Source organism: Haliotis cracherodii, unplaced genomic scaffold (genome assembly GCF_022045235.1).
Source record: "Haliotis cracherodii isolate W230 unplaced genomic scaffold, xgHalCrac1.p SCAF_18, whole genome shotgun sequence".
NCBI classification, from domain to species: domain Eukaryota; kingdom Metazoa; phylum Mollusca; class Gastropoda; order Lepetellida; family Haliotidae; genus Haliotis; species Haliotis cracherodii.
In genome coordinates this window covers 12,638,400-12,654,639 of record NW_027266273.1, presented here as the reverse complement: position 1 = coordinate 12,654,639, position 16,240 = coordinate 12,638,400, and the positions used below count along the sequence as shown (strand labels likewise).

At 36.6% G+C, this 16,240-nt stretch overlaps 1 protein-coding gene across 5 annotated transcripts in view; it reads right to left on the bottom strand.

Annotated features, from left to right (window-relative positions):
• Positions 1–4,494: 4,494 nt before the first annotated feature.
• Positions 4,495–16,240, bottom strand: part of LOC139465778 (collagen alpha-1(I) chain-like) — a 108,875-nt gene continuing 97,129 nt past the window's right edge. For all 5 annotated transcript variants that reach the window (XM_071247676.1, XM_071247680.1, XM_071247678.1 and 2 more), the window contains 4 exons: positions 13,941–14,003; positions 13,322–13,519; positions 11,108–11,223; positions 4,495–10,544 (listed from right to left, as the gene is read on the bottom strand). In XM_071247676.1, the coding sequence (XP_071103777.1) occupies positions 10,331–10,544; positions 11,108–11,223; positions 13,322–13,519; positions 13,941–14,003 (591 nt within the window). In that variant the 3' untranslated portion in view covers positions 4,495–10,330. The remainder of the gene's footprint in view (positions 10,545–11,107; positions 11,224–13,321; positions 13,520–13,940; positions 14,004–16,240) is intronic.

The window sequence follows — 16,240 nt, the reverse complement described above, 5'->3', positions numbered from 1 at the left end:
CATCCGTCTCAAGATGTTATTAATGTACATGATAGATCTGTAAGAATATTTTACGACATGTGTGATTTGTCCCCAATATAGTGGCTCGTGAAGAGCTTGGACGTTACTCACTTAAAGTAAACAGCACGTTCGTATTGTCAAATATTACCTCCGACTTGTATCTAAAAAAAACTGATATAAGCCTTAGCCATGCTTATTCGTATCAATACAACCTGGCAGAAAAAGGAATACATTGCTGGGCACTAAAGGTAAAACAACTTCTTTATTCATATGGTTTGGGCCATGTTTGGGATAGTCAAGGAGTAAAACATTGGTTTTATTGATAACTTTAAAATAAAATGTTTTGATACAGATAACCAACAGTGGTCTAATAGTTTAACAACTTACTCAAAACTTTCTTCTTATACTTGTATTAAGCAAAACTTGAACATTATCTAGATTGTATTTCAGTAAGTGCTTTTCGTATTGCTTTGAGTAAATTTAGATGTTCTGGTCATACTTTGCTAATTGAAATAGGAGGAAGTACAATATACCTAGAGCGTAGAGACTATGTCCATTTTGTGTAAGACCTGAAGTGGAATCTGAATATCATTTTTGTTTACACTGTCAATATTATGACAGTTTGAGATCTGGGGTTGCAAAGGTAGTCAAATTGTCGAAACTTTTCATATTAAGTTTTGAAAATTTGTTTTAGGAGTTGGTAAATATGTATCAAGTACAGCAATATTAGCTGAATGTGGAAGATATGGTTTGCATGTGGAGTATCAAATGAAGTGTGTTAAATACTGGTGTAAACTGATTAGAATGAATGATGAAAGATATCCCCGACAGTGTTATTTGTTAATGAAGAAGCTGGATGAATGTGGTAGAATTTCTGTGGCAACTCATGTAAAATATTTACTCGACATTTATGGATTTGGTTATGTGTGGCACGAACAGAATATTGGCGATGTTAAGTGTTTCTTGCAGCTGTTTAGACAACGTTTGTTGGATTGTAACAAACAGAGTATCCAGATGAAAATTTATGAGTCTTCTAAATTAAGGTATTATTCACACTTCAAGATATTATTGGATATGGAATATTATGTTACAGCTTTCAGAAATAGAGACCATAGACGTATGCTGTGCCTGTTGAGATTAAGTGAATTGCCTATATGGAGTAATCTGGGCAGAAGAGAGGATATTGTGTATTCACAACGCTTTTGGCAGCATTGTAACAATGGTTGTATTGAAGACGAAGTCCCTTTTGTGTTTGTCTGCCCGGTTTACGCATCATTAAGACAAAAGTATATTCCTGTAAGATTCTATAACAATCCATGTATTAATACTTTTAGCAATCTCTTAAATAGCCAAAATGACTGTATACTCAGAAATGTAGCTAAGTATGTGAAGGAAACTCTATTATTACGTACAAAGACCAAATATTGTACCCTTAGTATTGTTTTCAATGTAATTTGCCTCAATTGTGTGATACTATATATAATTGAAATGTAAATGAGCCTATGGCCTCCCATACATGAATAAACATATATATACAGTTTGAGAGGTAATGTTTTACCTTATTATTTTTACACAAATTTAACTTTTGATACATTTGTAACACTCTGTACATCTAAAACCCCATACATAAGTAATGCTTTAGCTAAATTTATATTTCTTGCTTTTAAAAAGCGTAATTACTTTCTCATTGGCGCTGCAATTGTCTAATTCTGATATCATGTATTGTATAATAGGCCGGTGGCCCCTTTACTGAAATAAAGCTCTCTCTCTCTAACTTTAACCGATGCTCCATATTGTTCAAAGCGGCGTAAATCACGAACTAACTCCTACATGCTACATCTCGCATGCATTTCGTGTCTTATTATTTGACTTAAGCCACGTTGTATGGATACTGCCGAGCGAGTCCTGTGGGTGACATTGCCCGAAAAGATCTGGGTTAGAATAGGTCTTCAGGAACCCATGATTGTCCTAAGAGGCGACTATGCTCGTAAGAGGTGACTAACGGGTTTACGTGGTCAAGCTCGTCGCCTTGGTTGATGCATGCCATCGTATCCCAATTGCGTGAATCGATGCTCATGATATCAATCACTGGGTTCCATGGTCCAGACTCGATTACTTACAGACCCGCGTCATATGGCTGGAATATTGCTTAGTGCGGCGTTAAACAACAAAGAAACAAATACACACTGCAGCCATGCCGCATATCGACAGTACAAGTAAAATGGTTGTACATACATTAATATGCATCTCTCATGTATAATATATTCTCTCGATGGTATATTATGTCGACAAGTAGCAAAGAGCCTCTTACACATAAATAAATGACTGTGTACTTTGCTTGGAATTGGCGTCGTTCCCAGCAATGTATGCATGTAGGTTAAAGTTACAAAGCTAATGTGAATGTATGACATTGTATTGGTACGTTTAGTTAGATATATCAGTGTGATCCGTGAAGATCTGGGGTAGAAAAGGTCTTCAGCAACCCAGCTTGAAGTAAAAAGCGACTGTGCTTGTCGTAAGAGGCGTCTAACAGGATCGGGTGGTCGGGCTCGCTGACTTGGTTGATGCACGCCATCGATCCCAATTGCGTGGATCGATGCTCATGATATCAATCACTGGATTGTCTGGTCCAGACTTGATTATTGACTTGATTTGATTTACAGACCGCTGTCATATTGCTGGAATATTGCGGAGTGCGGCGTTAAACAACAAAAACACAAACAAAGCTATCAGTGTAACTATGCTTTGGGAAGATTGTTGGTGTTTGTGATGATGTTTCGTAATGGTCTACATACTCCCTGCAGTTGATTTTGAAGGGATCTCCTCCGTGGTCAAGTGGATACAGCTCCTGCTCAGTGAGCTGAAGGTCGGTAGTTCGATCCCTTGGCCGCTGGCCGCTTCATACGAATAAAGGTACTTGCTAGTCTGCCTTACACTCGGCATTGAGGGGATATACTGTATCCATGTTAAACTGCGGCATGGTATCTCAGTGGCTTGACACTATAAATAAGCGGCATAACTCCATTTAACCTGCCGTCATCTCGAAGGGAAAGGGTTGCTATCGACAGGGATGGTACATTTGGTTCAAACCTTTGCAACAGTCTCAAAATGTGACGAAATCTCTTGCCATTTTAACTACATGCCGCCGGTAGATCCAATACTGTAACAATTCAATAAGTCAGAGAGCGGAAACGGCAAAATATTCATACTGGCTTTCTATTGCAACCAGGTCAGTCGATCATGGCTGTTCGAACCTCAGCCCTGAACTCCTAAATAAACATAGAACAACGGCTGGCTTAAGGTCAGTACACAACACTTTGGTTGCAGTTTCACGAATTATCTGCCGACTTTGCCAGCCAATTCTTCACCAATTGATGTGTTGATGACATGACCTTTACCCTGATCCCCTGATCCCTCACCCTTGATTATCCAGAGTGTGGTGGTGAATGGGTCCAGGGTATATATAATAATAGAATGACGAGTGAGTGAGTTGGGTTTAACGCCGCTTTTAAAAGTATTCCAGTTATATCGCGGCGTGTCAGATTAATGTGGGAGGAAAGCCCGAAGTGATGCAGGTCACAGACGTTTACCACTTCGGTGAAACCCACGAGCACAGGTATGGTGCTGACAAACCTAGAAACATAATCGGGGCGAACCGGGATTCGAACCCACAATCATAGGTTTCTGGCGTGCCCAAGGGACTCAACTCTGCACAGCGAATCGCGGCGCCTTAGACGACTGGGCCACCCGTGCCCCATAGAATGACGATATAATGTCCTGGATGAAATGCTACAAAGATATTAGCCCCAAGGTGATCCAACTCCCATACCTTAACATAGACTTAAGACAGTCGTAGGGCTAAGGTTGTTTTGTACAGCGACATCCTGGATAACTGAGGATAAAAAGGGTCTGCTCAACAGTTTGTAGCCCTTTTTCCTGTGCAGATACAGACCTGTACCTTTTAAAATCTGTCATCACTGACTGCCATTTGATATCAACCATCATCTTCAGTGTTAGCAGGCAAACCATTAACTGAAAAATCACCTATCGTTTTCTGTCAAGCATTGTGTGTTTAAATGTCTTGAGTCAAACGTGATATGACAATTGGCCAGAGTAGTCTCCCTTTAACACTGGCAACAACGATAATGAGGCATAATAATCTTGCTTAGGCCAAAAACAGGAGGATATGTTTCTTGGTTATTGGCAGTCACTTTAAATCCTGTGCCCCAGACTTCGTTATTGCCAATAAAAAAAATATATTTCAAATGTCCCAGTCATATGAAGCAGACCATGTTAGCCTTGCTTGACAACTGATATTATATTAAAGAGCGTAGTTCAATATGTGCAAATTTTTCTTTGTTGGTATTCTTGGTGTGAGAAGCTTTTGACAAGCAGTATCCCATACGGGTGAATGATGGTCAGTGCAGATTAGGAAACATTTCATGCATAATGAAAGGCTGACAAACAACAAACAAGCAATTCTACTGATAGATATATGAATAGCACCATGTAACTTTGGTTTATTGCATACAAGCAGATTTTACACAATGCTGGGTTAAACTATAGAGGGTTAAGGAACAAAACCCTGATCACAGTCCAAAGCATATGAGAACTTCATCACATATGACCAAACATATCACTTCATGCAAAGAACTTTGGATGTTAATGCAGGAAGGATCATATCTCATGCATATAAAACCAGATGGCTTGTACCATTTCTTACAAACTGTTGTTGCTTAAGATCTCACTGCTCTGACCATTCTCCATTCAAGAATTCTAGATCCCTCACATTCAGTACCAAGGAAAGAACATGCAACATTCAGAATATCTCCCTTCTGTAATGTTCATAGAAACAGAAAAAAATCCATAGGTCATTTTAGGGCATGCTTAAAATTGTAAAGTAAACAACATGCATATATATATAAATATATATATATATATATGAATAGCCAAATCAAGTGAGCTTCAATACGATTGTTACATTGTGTTACACAGACTCCATACACAATAATGTTTGTTCTGGCTTTTGTATGCTGTTGTTCAACACAATATTGTTCCCATGCACAAACAGTATCTAAAAATTCAATTTGTGATTACTTATAGGATAGGTTATCATAAATGTTTCAAACAAATATTAAAAGATGCCGGCACAATCTACCTTTTATATTACATATGACATAATCACAAAATCATTAGAGAATTAGTTTTATTAGTCTGAAATCACAGTGGCTTCAGTCCCAAAAGAACAAGTTCAATATCTTAGAGACGGAAAGAATTATATTGTACAAACAAAAAAATAAACCTTGCAGTGCAGCAAAACCAAAGCTATCATCATCTTACTGCAAAAGTGTACAACCCACATGTTTCAGTAATAAGCTAGGCCACAACTAACAGAATCACTGACTCAATTCAAAAATGAAATATTTCAGATTACCAAGTTTGATTAATGATCTTCTGAAAATGATCCATGAAAACGACTAAGCAAGAAATCGTATTACATTGACTATTTTAGTTGCACTAGAAGGGTATCTTTATCAACAAATATTACAAAAGAAACTTGCCATGTGTCTGCACACACTGGCAATCTAGTACTAATAAGTTGCTTGTGGCTTTCGGTATTTTAACATTGATACTGATTTTAGCCCAAGCAGACCATCTTGAAGATAGTGATAAAAACATACCTATCCGTCTCACCACTATTTTCCAATGATTATTCCAGTGACCTTGCCTACCTTCATATTTAGAGATAGTTAATCTTTATCCCATAAAAAACTGTTAAAATTACATACAGTTACAAACTGTTCTTCAGAAACATCTGATGCAATATAAATTATTAACATGCAAATCTGTTGTAAGCATTAACTATCTGATGACAATATCTCTGCTAAAATGCAGCGAAGTTGAACCCTATACAAAAAGCCCTAGCTAAACGTATGTCTGTTAGGTATGTACAATAAGATACAAGTGGAGATAAGGGCTTTCTGGTAACACAGAAACAACCAACATTCACAACAAAACCGGACATGCTTCATGCTAGAAGAAAATCTAAATCAGAGAAACATGCAGAAGCAATAGATTTGAGTCTATTAGTTATTGATTTGTCATCTAAAATACTTATCAAAAGCTTGGTTGTCAACAGACTTCAAGGTATCAGATCATGTTCCATTAAATGCATAGTATTTTCGTCTGCTGAGCAATATTGGTCTTGACGTAAACTAAATTCAAGCTTTGGGGGGAATTGACAGTAATGTCAACAACTTTCCTTCTTTGTTCTATTGGATAAATGTAAAATGGTTCTTGTCAAAATTTAATGCTTACATTTTACTTTTGAGTTGGTCCTTCAGTGAGTGACAATGGTTGTACGCCGCTTTTAGCAATATCTTGGCAGGGAACACCAGAAATGGGCTTCACACATTGTACCCATGTCGGGATTCGAACCCAGGTCTTCGATGTGACGAGCGAACGCTTTAACCACTAGACTACGTGACTGCCCCAGTGGGTCCTTCAATGAACATACCATAGCCTCAGACATAATAGACACCCTTTATTATTGAATAATGTACCTTACATGCACACATGGTATAACCATTATTGAAGTTTTTCACTCCGAAAATGCTTGTTTCAGCTAAAGGTTTTAGTATGTGCCCAGTATTGTGTCTCATGGTGCCTAGTTAGAAAGAATGTTTGGGCCAGAGAGGTAATTTTGAAGCTGAATATTGTACATATTACTTGTAACATCCCAAACAAACAAGTCCTTAACTCGTCCAGCAAACATTTTGTTTCCTCCAGTGTAAATGTAAAACGTCATTGAGCGTAAAACACAAAATAGAAGAGAGAATTATATGAACGAATCACTAAAAACCAGCGATTACACCAGGTATTGCTGCCCTACCGGTAAGCTATGAAATAACAACATTGAAGTGTTTCATCTCTCAACTGTTTGTCCTTTATACTGACTGCATCTGTACCATCTTGTACATATGAAAATGGGTAGCATGTCAGTGGAACTGTAAACAGTCTTGCAGTCACACTGTAGGATCAACCTTAAGAAGCATGCAGCAACTTTGATTTGATAGTAGAGAACCAAGTCAGTTTTAAAAGAGCAATAGATTTTAATGACATTAACGTGAAAACAAATTTTTACAAGCTTTTGATCAGAGAAATGACAGACAGTAAGATGACTGTATTTTAAGTATAAGTCGCCATCCAATCAAATTGAAGCTCCCTTCATTAACAGACCAATCATAATGATGCAAATATACACAATATTGAACACTGCGCTTCACAATTCTCATCTGTATTTAATCCATGCTTTCGAACACAATGAATTTCGCAAACCTGTTCAAATATTTATTCTTTACTACAAAAAAAGCTTTGGAGACTGAACTACACATAAACTCACCCAAGGTAACCCAAGCACAATGTAGACAATCCTCTTACTATAGTTTTGTTAATACATATCACTTTGTACTCTCTGGCTCAATAATTGTTTCCCTGTTGACAAAAACAGTTAAGAAAACCATGGCATTCCTGCTGAAGACATAGCATCAATCACATCTAAACTTTCATGGGTTAAAATTCATCTTCAATTCCATCTCATGACAATTTATGTGTAGCACTCTAAAACAATTATAGGGTTATGTCACATATGTACAAAATATCTACATGTACATAGTCAATATAATCTATATGAACTTCATGAGAGAGGAGGTGCGTAATGGCAATTACTTTGTCAAGGAAACAATCCCTTCAAAATGCCATATTGATGTGATCTTAAAATACCAAAACAACATTTTTAAATATTCAAAAGGCATTGAGAGTGGGATGATTGCTCTTCAGCTGTGTTGGATAAATCTTCAGATGGTTTCAGATTTAGTGACATTTACTTCATCAATATGGCATGATCATGTACAAAAATACTGCACACAAAGAAACAACCATTTCTTCTGCTTGGTAGCTGTATTATGTAGTAATGTTCGGAAAGTTGACCCATCTGCTGCCAAGTAGTGAAAACAGCGTGTTTCATAAGTGTTACAAGAGTATAAAGAATGCTTCTTTAATGTACCAATAAACTGAATGATGAAGGTGTTGAATCCAGTCTATCTTCATGAAACAAACAGCCTAGCATAGTAACAGAGCCTTCAGGCACTGTAGCTCACATACAGGGTATTTGTTTACTTACAAAAAATCTAAATTGCATCTATAAATTTGTAATAAACGTTTTAAAACACTTCCATCCATAAATACATGATTAATTAACAATGCACCAAATTGGTGTCCAAAATATGGAAAGAAAATAAACTTTGTAAAGTGTCAAAGTGACATTCATGCTTAAATCACATTTTAACTGTGAGCACTTTTGATCAACACAATTGATGGGTTAATCAATACTTGTTTATCATTTCAATGGTTCAAAGTTGATGTAATTGCATAATGTAAATTAGTTTACAGTCTCACACTTCAGAGGACTCACATTTTGGCAATAATGAACACACTGACACATTTGGCCACCATGGCAGCCATATCTAAAATGTCAAATTGGATTTCTATGAGCACTTCTTATGACCTTGTAAGATAAAAGTTTCAGCTTCAGAGAAGTTGTCAAAAAGGTAAAAGTTGGATGGACGGACGACAGACAATGCACCGTGACATAAGGTCGTTTGGAACTTTGGCCCAAACGACCTAAAAACACATGCATATTTCTAGAGTCTAATGGTAAAAGATTGTATACTGTAAATGCTGAACCCTGTACCAAATGATGCAGTATTTCATTAACTACTCGCTAAAGAACTAATAATACCTTTGCTCTCCTGAAATTCCAGCAAATTTTGAAGATTACATTTTCTTAACAAGGACTGATCTGCTTTGGCACTGACAATTTTGTAAGGGTTAAAAATCTTAATAGAAACATCAAATTCCCCCAAAAAGACAACAAACGATGAGTACATACATGTATATATGTATCTACATATACATATATTCATTCTGGTTTGCTTTGGGGAGGTTTCTATATGAACACACAACTGCAGCAATGCATAAATACTTGACAGCCGATTATATGAACTTGCATAAAAGATTGATTTGAATGTGCGTGGTAATTATCACATTAAAGAGATGCGATTTTAATTTCAAAGATATGATGGTCAAGGTCATTCTACATGGACAGGGTCAAATGTCTGTAAATGGAGGCCACTCAAGTGAAAGTCACGACATGAACTTCATGAGATCTCTATTTTTCAACATGATCTAGGCATATACACATACATATATATATAATAATAACAGTTTATTTATTAGTTCAACTAACCAAACATACAAGTCTTACACAGATTACCTGACACAATGTGTTAACAAAGCTCTATGTTGAAAGGAATACATTGTTGTACATATCGCAACCACTAATTTGACATACCTCTGTGCTCACTCAAATCCTCAACCAAAGAAATCCATTCCACATTAATTATTTTTTCGGGTATATTTCAAGTCATTACAGAAATCCCCAAATGGTTCCTTACTACATGTATGACCTTTTACGTGTTTACTGCAAAAACTTCAAGACTTGAAAAACAAAAGGTTTATCATACAAACAATGAGATAAACCATTGACACACATGGTGATAAAAAAAACTGATATTCACATACATTCATGCACAATAAAGTCATAGAGGGAGGAAGTGTTTATAATCATCTGGCCTACAGCTGATGTGGTTTGGCATTGAAAAAGTACTGAGCACCATGCATTGTATTACTGACCATGTAAAATAGGAAGTAGAATCCTTCAGAGTGAAGCAATTGCTGATAGGTTGTTTTATGCAAATTCTATACTTGAAATATTAGATTAAACAAGGTTCTTAATTTCTGAGGACTATGCTTGCTTCATATGGAGATGTAACCATTTGTCAATATGTGGCTACCATATAGCATCTGCCTTCCACAAGAGATACACAGTGGCTTCTACAAATGCCGTCAATACAGTTTATATACAGACAGAAAATATTCATGTTTTCTGATGAGAGCTATGGGCACTTGGGGTGAAGTAGAAAACAAAGTCTGTTCTCTTTTGTCGCATTTGTGGTTCACTGCGATGTGAAACACCTAACTTGACCTTTAACCTCAGTGCTACTGTCCAATAAGAAGGCAGCTATCTTTGACACCATCCTGGAATAAATTACCAACCAATGTAACACATCATATCACAGATGTAGTGTGCATCTTTGTCCTGGTGAGCAAGGGGACATAACTCTTGTCCAATTATCTCCCTTGCCTCTCATTCCCACGTGACGTAAGTGTGCGAACATACTGCAATGCAGCTGACTTGCTGGCCTTTTTATCACTTCCGCAAGTTCCTGCGACTGGTGTTTTCAATACATAACACTATAAAGGAGTTGTTACATGCATATTCTTCTGTGTCCAGCAGCATGTGTTTCATTAAAGAACTTCCAACTCCCATCTTGCTTGGGTTGTTCGAGAGCCACTTGTGACAATATTTGTCATTGGTTAACTGGCCTTTACTGTCAGAACCATGCCAAACTATTTTCTGTGGCCTGAAATAAAGGAATGATGTGTAACTGCTTTGGTAAAAGTATACGGCAACAAGGGTTAAGGCTTAAGTAATGAGTTGGGTCAGTAATATTGCAATGAAAGCAATTTGTTGCTAATCATAGAACATCAATGATATAAAGCTGTTGAAGTACTGGATTAACATAAAGATGATGTGAGATAAACTCTCCTCACAATGGGACAGTGGTTGGCCCATGCAGCGATCTAAGGCATCACAATTTGCTGAGTTGCGTCCCTTAGGCATGCCAGGATCCAATGTTTATGGGTTGTAATCCAAGATTCATTCAGAGACCATTTCGCTCAAAAACTATCTTAAGTCTATGAAAATATAGGAGCAACAATAGCTTTTGCATTCGATCGCCTTGGGGCAAGTGGTCCCAGGTGATTGTGATCTTGCATGTATGCATCTTTCATTCACCACATTGGCGAACATCTACAACATTAGCATACGTCACATTTGTCTTTGCAAACCAAATAAACATGTTTACAAGAAATTGGAGAATTATAAAACTTAATGACAGCATTTTAATAATTCAAGGATGCTTACCAGGCCGTCTCGGTCATAATATCCTTTCCATTAAATGAATATATCCTAGAAGCCCCATTTAGGTATCCGCCAGCACCATTCACCATATCTTCCCAGTCATTAAATAGCATCTCGCCCTGAAAGAAGTGGAAATGTACATAACTGAACTATTCACACAAAGATCACATGATGAAAGGTTTTGGTAACTTTGGTTGGCTGCTACCTGGGCTGCAATGGAAACTTCAGTATGAATCGGCAGGACAACTTTTAATCATGTCATTCATATGAACAGGATATATCTTGGGAGGTGAGGTGATATATGGGGTTTCACGCTGTACCCAAGATTTCACTGATATAGTGATATGCATGCACATATGTGTGGCTACTTGAACTAGTCTGGACTTATGCCAGCTTTTCAATGCTAGCCCACTGAGATACCTTGTCACAGTTTAACATGGATACCCAACTGGACACTGTACACCAACACCCAAGATAAGTCTTTGTACTTATTAATGCTGAGTGCCAGGCAGGGTAACAGAGCCTCCACTCTCAAGGCAGACGCTTTATCCACTACAATAGTGAGGTGGTCCAAGAGGTCTTGAAAGACATGCAGTGATCCCTCACTACAACGCCACCTTCGAGGTCCAAATAATTGATGAGCGTTAATAGATGATCAGCAGTTTAACGAAGTTCGAGTTGTAGGTGGTAGATGACCAACAAAACAGTATACATGCTCTGCCAGCCTAACACGAAACACGAGTTTCAAAAAAAATTAGAATAGAGGTCATTTATGATTCATAGTGTAAAGAAAGATTTATTGAGTGTTAATATGCGCTTTAAAAAAAACAAAACACATTTTATCCCTTCAGGTGCATGAGCAGGTAGATTTATAACAAACTTGGTCAATAAAAGTATGAAATTTGATATAAAACATCACTAGACATGATGATTTACCATTTAAAAAGTATTTCCTGCTCTCAAAGGCATTGTTTTATATGCAGAGATTAAGATTACCGTGTGTATTTTCGCGTAAACTAAGCCGGAAATAGCAATCAGCTGTGCACATGTTTCCTCCAATCTACCGGTGATTCAGGTAAAACGTACCCAGTGATACCACTTTAAAGAAATTTGATGCAATGGTCGGAAGAAATTGTATCTGAAATTATTATTTTATCAGGAATAAGATATTAAAATATTGTGTTATTTTAGTTGCAGCTTCCACCATATATACTTAAAATTATAAGAACCACAAGCGTAGCACTTTGGTACAGATTGCATGCAGGATATTTTTTGACATATGGAACGATTTTGACCAGTCACCATTGGAACTTCCTGCGCTACATGTATTTCGATTGCGAAAACGTAATGTTGACATTTAATCGTCAAACTGCCTCATATATGACTTTTAGCGAGTAATCGAAGGCATTTATGATATGCGTATCCATTCTCTTGCAACCAAACTTTCATTTCAAGGCATGAATATTGGTAATCTGACCATGGTTGCTGTTAATAACGGTGAGTTGTGCCATCTACCGATCACGTTGTATACGATTTCACCGAAATTATTGTAAACATTATTATAATTATTGAATTAAATTTTGAAAATAATTTAAAACATGTATTGCAAACATTAGTCCAGATAAACAGTGAACATTTATTTTTATTACCAGATATTATAATATTATAATAGTAGCATTAATTTGCGTACTTCAGTTCGGATTTTTTGACTGGTATTTCCGGTATTACCTTATCGCGGTGATCAGCTGATAATGTATTCTGAGTTTATTGAAAATGTTAGTAAATTTGGGGAGCCATGCTTTACCGCACTATAACCGAGTTTGAGCTATATTGAAGGGAGCAATAACGAGGGAACACTGTATTTCCCTCACAATCTAATGTGTAGAATGCCATTGACTTAACAAATAACATTTCAATCTTTAAAATACATTTCTAACTTTTTTCATATAGGTCTGTGATGCTAACTGAAGTACCACACAATAGATGTTAAAAAGAAAAGTTTCATGTTATATAAAATGTTTGTAAAATTCTACTTTCTGATGGCAAAGGTAACAAACCTCTACACATGTTTTAAATAAGCCCAAAGTGTTGGATCTCAATGGATTACCATAAAATCTATCGTTAGAAGTTCTTTTGTCATGTTCTCTATGAATACACATATATTACACTTAAAGCCCTAATCCCAGTTAGTAGGATAGAATAGTGCATATATCTAACCTTTGCATTCACCACCGGTATCGATCTATCCTGTCTATAGTAAATGATGGAATCCAGGTTTTGTGTTTGAGATGAGAGGAATGCTCTGTATGTGCCTCGATATCCAGCTTGTCTTGCCTGTCGATGGCACTCGTAGTCCGCTCCTCGTATACCACGCATGTCGCCAGCCATTGGGTTGTTCAAGGCTATCAGATGAAGCTGTAAAAACAGAAAGTAAAATAACACCTTACACCATGACTTTTCAACCAATGAATGTGAGGGTAATTAAGGCAACTGGTCCAGACAATGACCTTGGAAATAGGTTTTCTTCACATCTGTAAAAGTAAACAAGCTAGTTCATCATGATTTGTAAGTTCTCATATGGTATTATAAGTTTGGTGGTCCCTAACTTCTTTTGAGTAGTATACATTATCTATTTTGTATAGGGATTTAGTGCCACTAGTCAATATACCACCCCACTTTTAACAGCAATATTCACGTGGGAACAGAATGAGAATGATTGATTGGAGATGTTGTCATACAAATAGAATTCTATATTGCTGTGGGATACACATTTTCAATTACATTTCTAATTAAAATAAACTTAAGATTGTGAATTTTCAGGGAATGTATGACATACCTTGGGCCCAGATGTGAAGTTAGGAGGTGGTCGGTCTGGAACCAATGGCCTGGGTGTAGTAGCCTAGAAATGACAAAGGTCAAGGTCGTTAACAAAGACACATGAAGCAATAAAATATTGAGAATAATAAACTAAATAAGTGTAACAGTACCTATTTGAGTTGATTATGTTAATACCTTGATTATTAATCAACCAAAGATATCACAATCCGTTATTTTTATGTATAGGACATGCGTGGATGCTTCTTGGTGTATATTAGATATAGTCACACCTCAAGACAGTCATAAATGTTGTATTAGCCTTTAGTCTCAAAGAGTAAATAACATCACACATGGTATAACTACAATCTGTAATATATATTATAGTAAAGATTCATACATGTTCTATAAACACTATTCTCAATAAACCCAGCAAGCAAAACACATTACAAGAAGCAACCTCAACAGTATTTACTATAAACTGTAAGACTTTCATATTAGAAGAAAGATAAATAAACTCCAAGTATGATTTTACTGTGAATACACTGCAAGAATGCAATAATTATCTCCAAACTGATTTAAAAATCCACAAAAATCCTCAGCACTTAACAATAGTTAAGAATCATACATTATCATTTCAAAACATGTTTCACAAAATATTCTAATCCTTTTGGAGATAATTGTAAAAGATTTATTGTAAAAGCATATAAATGGAATAAATCATTTATACAACACTTGTATTAACTCATGCTTTCATGCATTATCATTGCAAATTAAACGGAAAAGGCAGTTTTTTATAAATGCCAGTTAAAAAGAAAGAACTCATTTTCTTTAGTTTGAAGTGAAGGAATCTAACTACCTAACATCATGCTTATCAGTAGAGAAATTATGTTATGCAGAGCATCTTTGATGTAGGTCTTTTGCATTAGAAAGTCAACATTGAAAATCAAGGTTACCAAATTAAATAGTGAAATAATATTCTTCTTTATCAGTAGGATTTATCCAAACCAGTGCTAATCTATACACACTCCATTAGAGGTGACATGGTTTAAGCCAATCACCATATGGTCTGGGCAGTATGAGATATATCACACATACAGAGCACCAAGCCAGGATTCTAATATGGAAATCTTAATCATTTGATAGACTGGTATAAAGTTGTTTTGTCAGTGCACAAAGCACAGTCTTACCTAAACTTTGATAAAATGTCTGTTACTTTTTTTTTCTTTTCCATTTTTACCCAATTTTATAAAGACTTAAGCCAAATAAAGGATTCTACGAAGTTGTTTGTGTAGTGCACAAAACCAAAATTCAATAATAATAAATGAACATTAAGTTGTGCTCAAAACAAAGGAAATTGGTCACTGTTTACAATTCCAAAAAAAAATTCTTCAGAACACCAAAATCATGAAAGAGACAGTTAGGACAGAGTTAGACATTACAGCTATTCCAGTGTCCTAGCCAATGCATTGCAACAACTGATCAAGAACAGTACATGTCTGCAACATGGAAACACAGGAGTGTGTGAATTCGGTTTGAATCTGCTTACAACAGTATTACAGTTATCTCACAGCATGTCGGATTCATGTGGGAGAAAAGCCCAAGATAGGCAGTTCTTCATTTACCACTTGTGTGAAACAAATGTGCATAGTGCTGACAAACCAAGAATCATAATCAGAGCCCATCTGGGATTTACACCCATGATCATTGGATTCTGATACATCTAAGGGACACAACTCTACAGAGGCAATTGCAGCACCATAGTTGACTGGGCCACACATGCTGCCTGGAAACCTATGAAGCAGAAAACAATGTACTGGACACAAAGCAAAGATCTCAGTTTGTTACAAGACAATGTAACACTGGCCATGGCCCAGACCTTCATTAGTGACTACCCATAACATCAAACTAACAGACAGGATAGACTACAGTCAGATTCACCATGGTCCCTATTATGGTAGAGGGGTGCTACATCTGGTGGAAGGAACAGCAACACGTAGAGTCAAAGATTACCTACAGACATGACTACAAAATAAGACAGCAATACGGAAAGTTTTTCATAAAGAAAGAAAGGTGTTAGTGAGTTACAATAGTAGGCCACAAAGATACTGCTGATTAAGTGATCTGGGGCTTGAATCAGGAAATCCAGTAGCTGATACTATGATCTTTCATCTGATAGCATTTTTAAGCAGCAATTTTGTTATCCAAACATCTGTCATGCCTGCTGTCTTATCTTGCTGTCAAGTCTGCATTCTCATCGGGAAACCAAATAATGTGACAAGCCCCTCAACCATTTGGGATTCATAGAAGATGACTACAAGT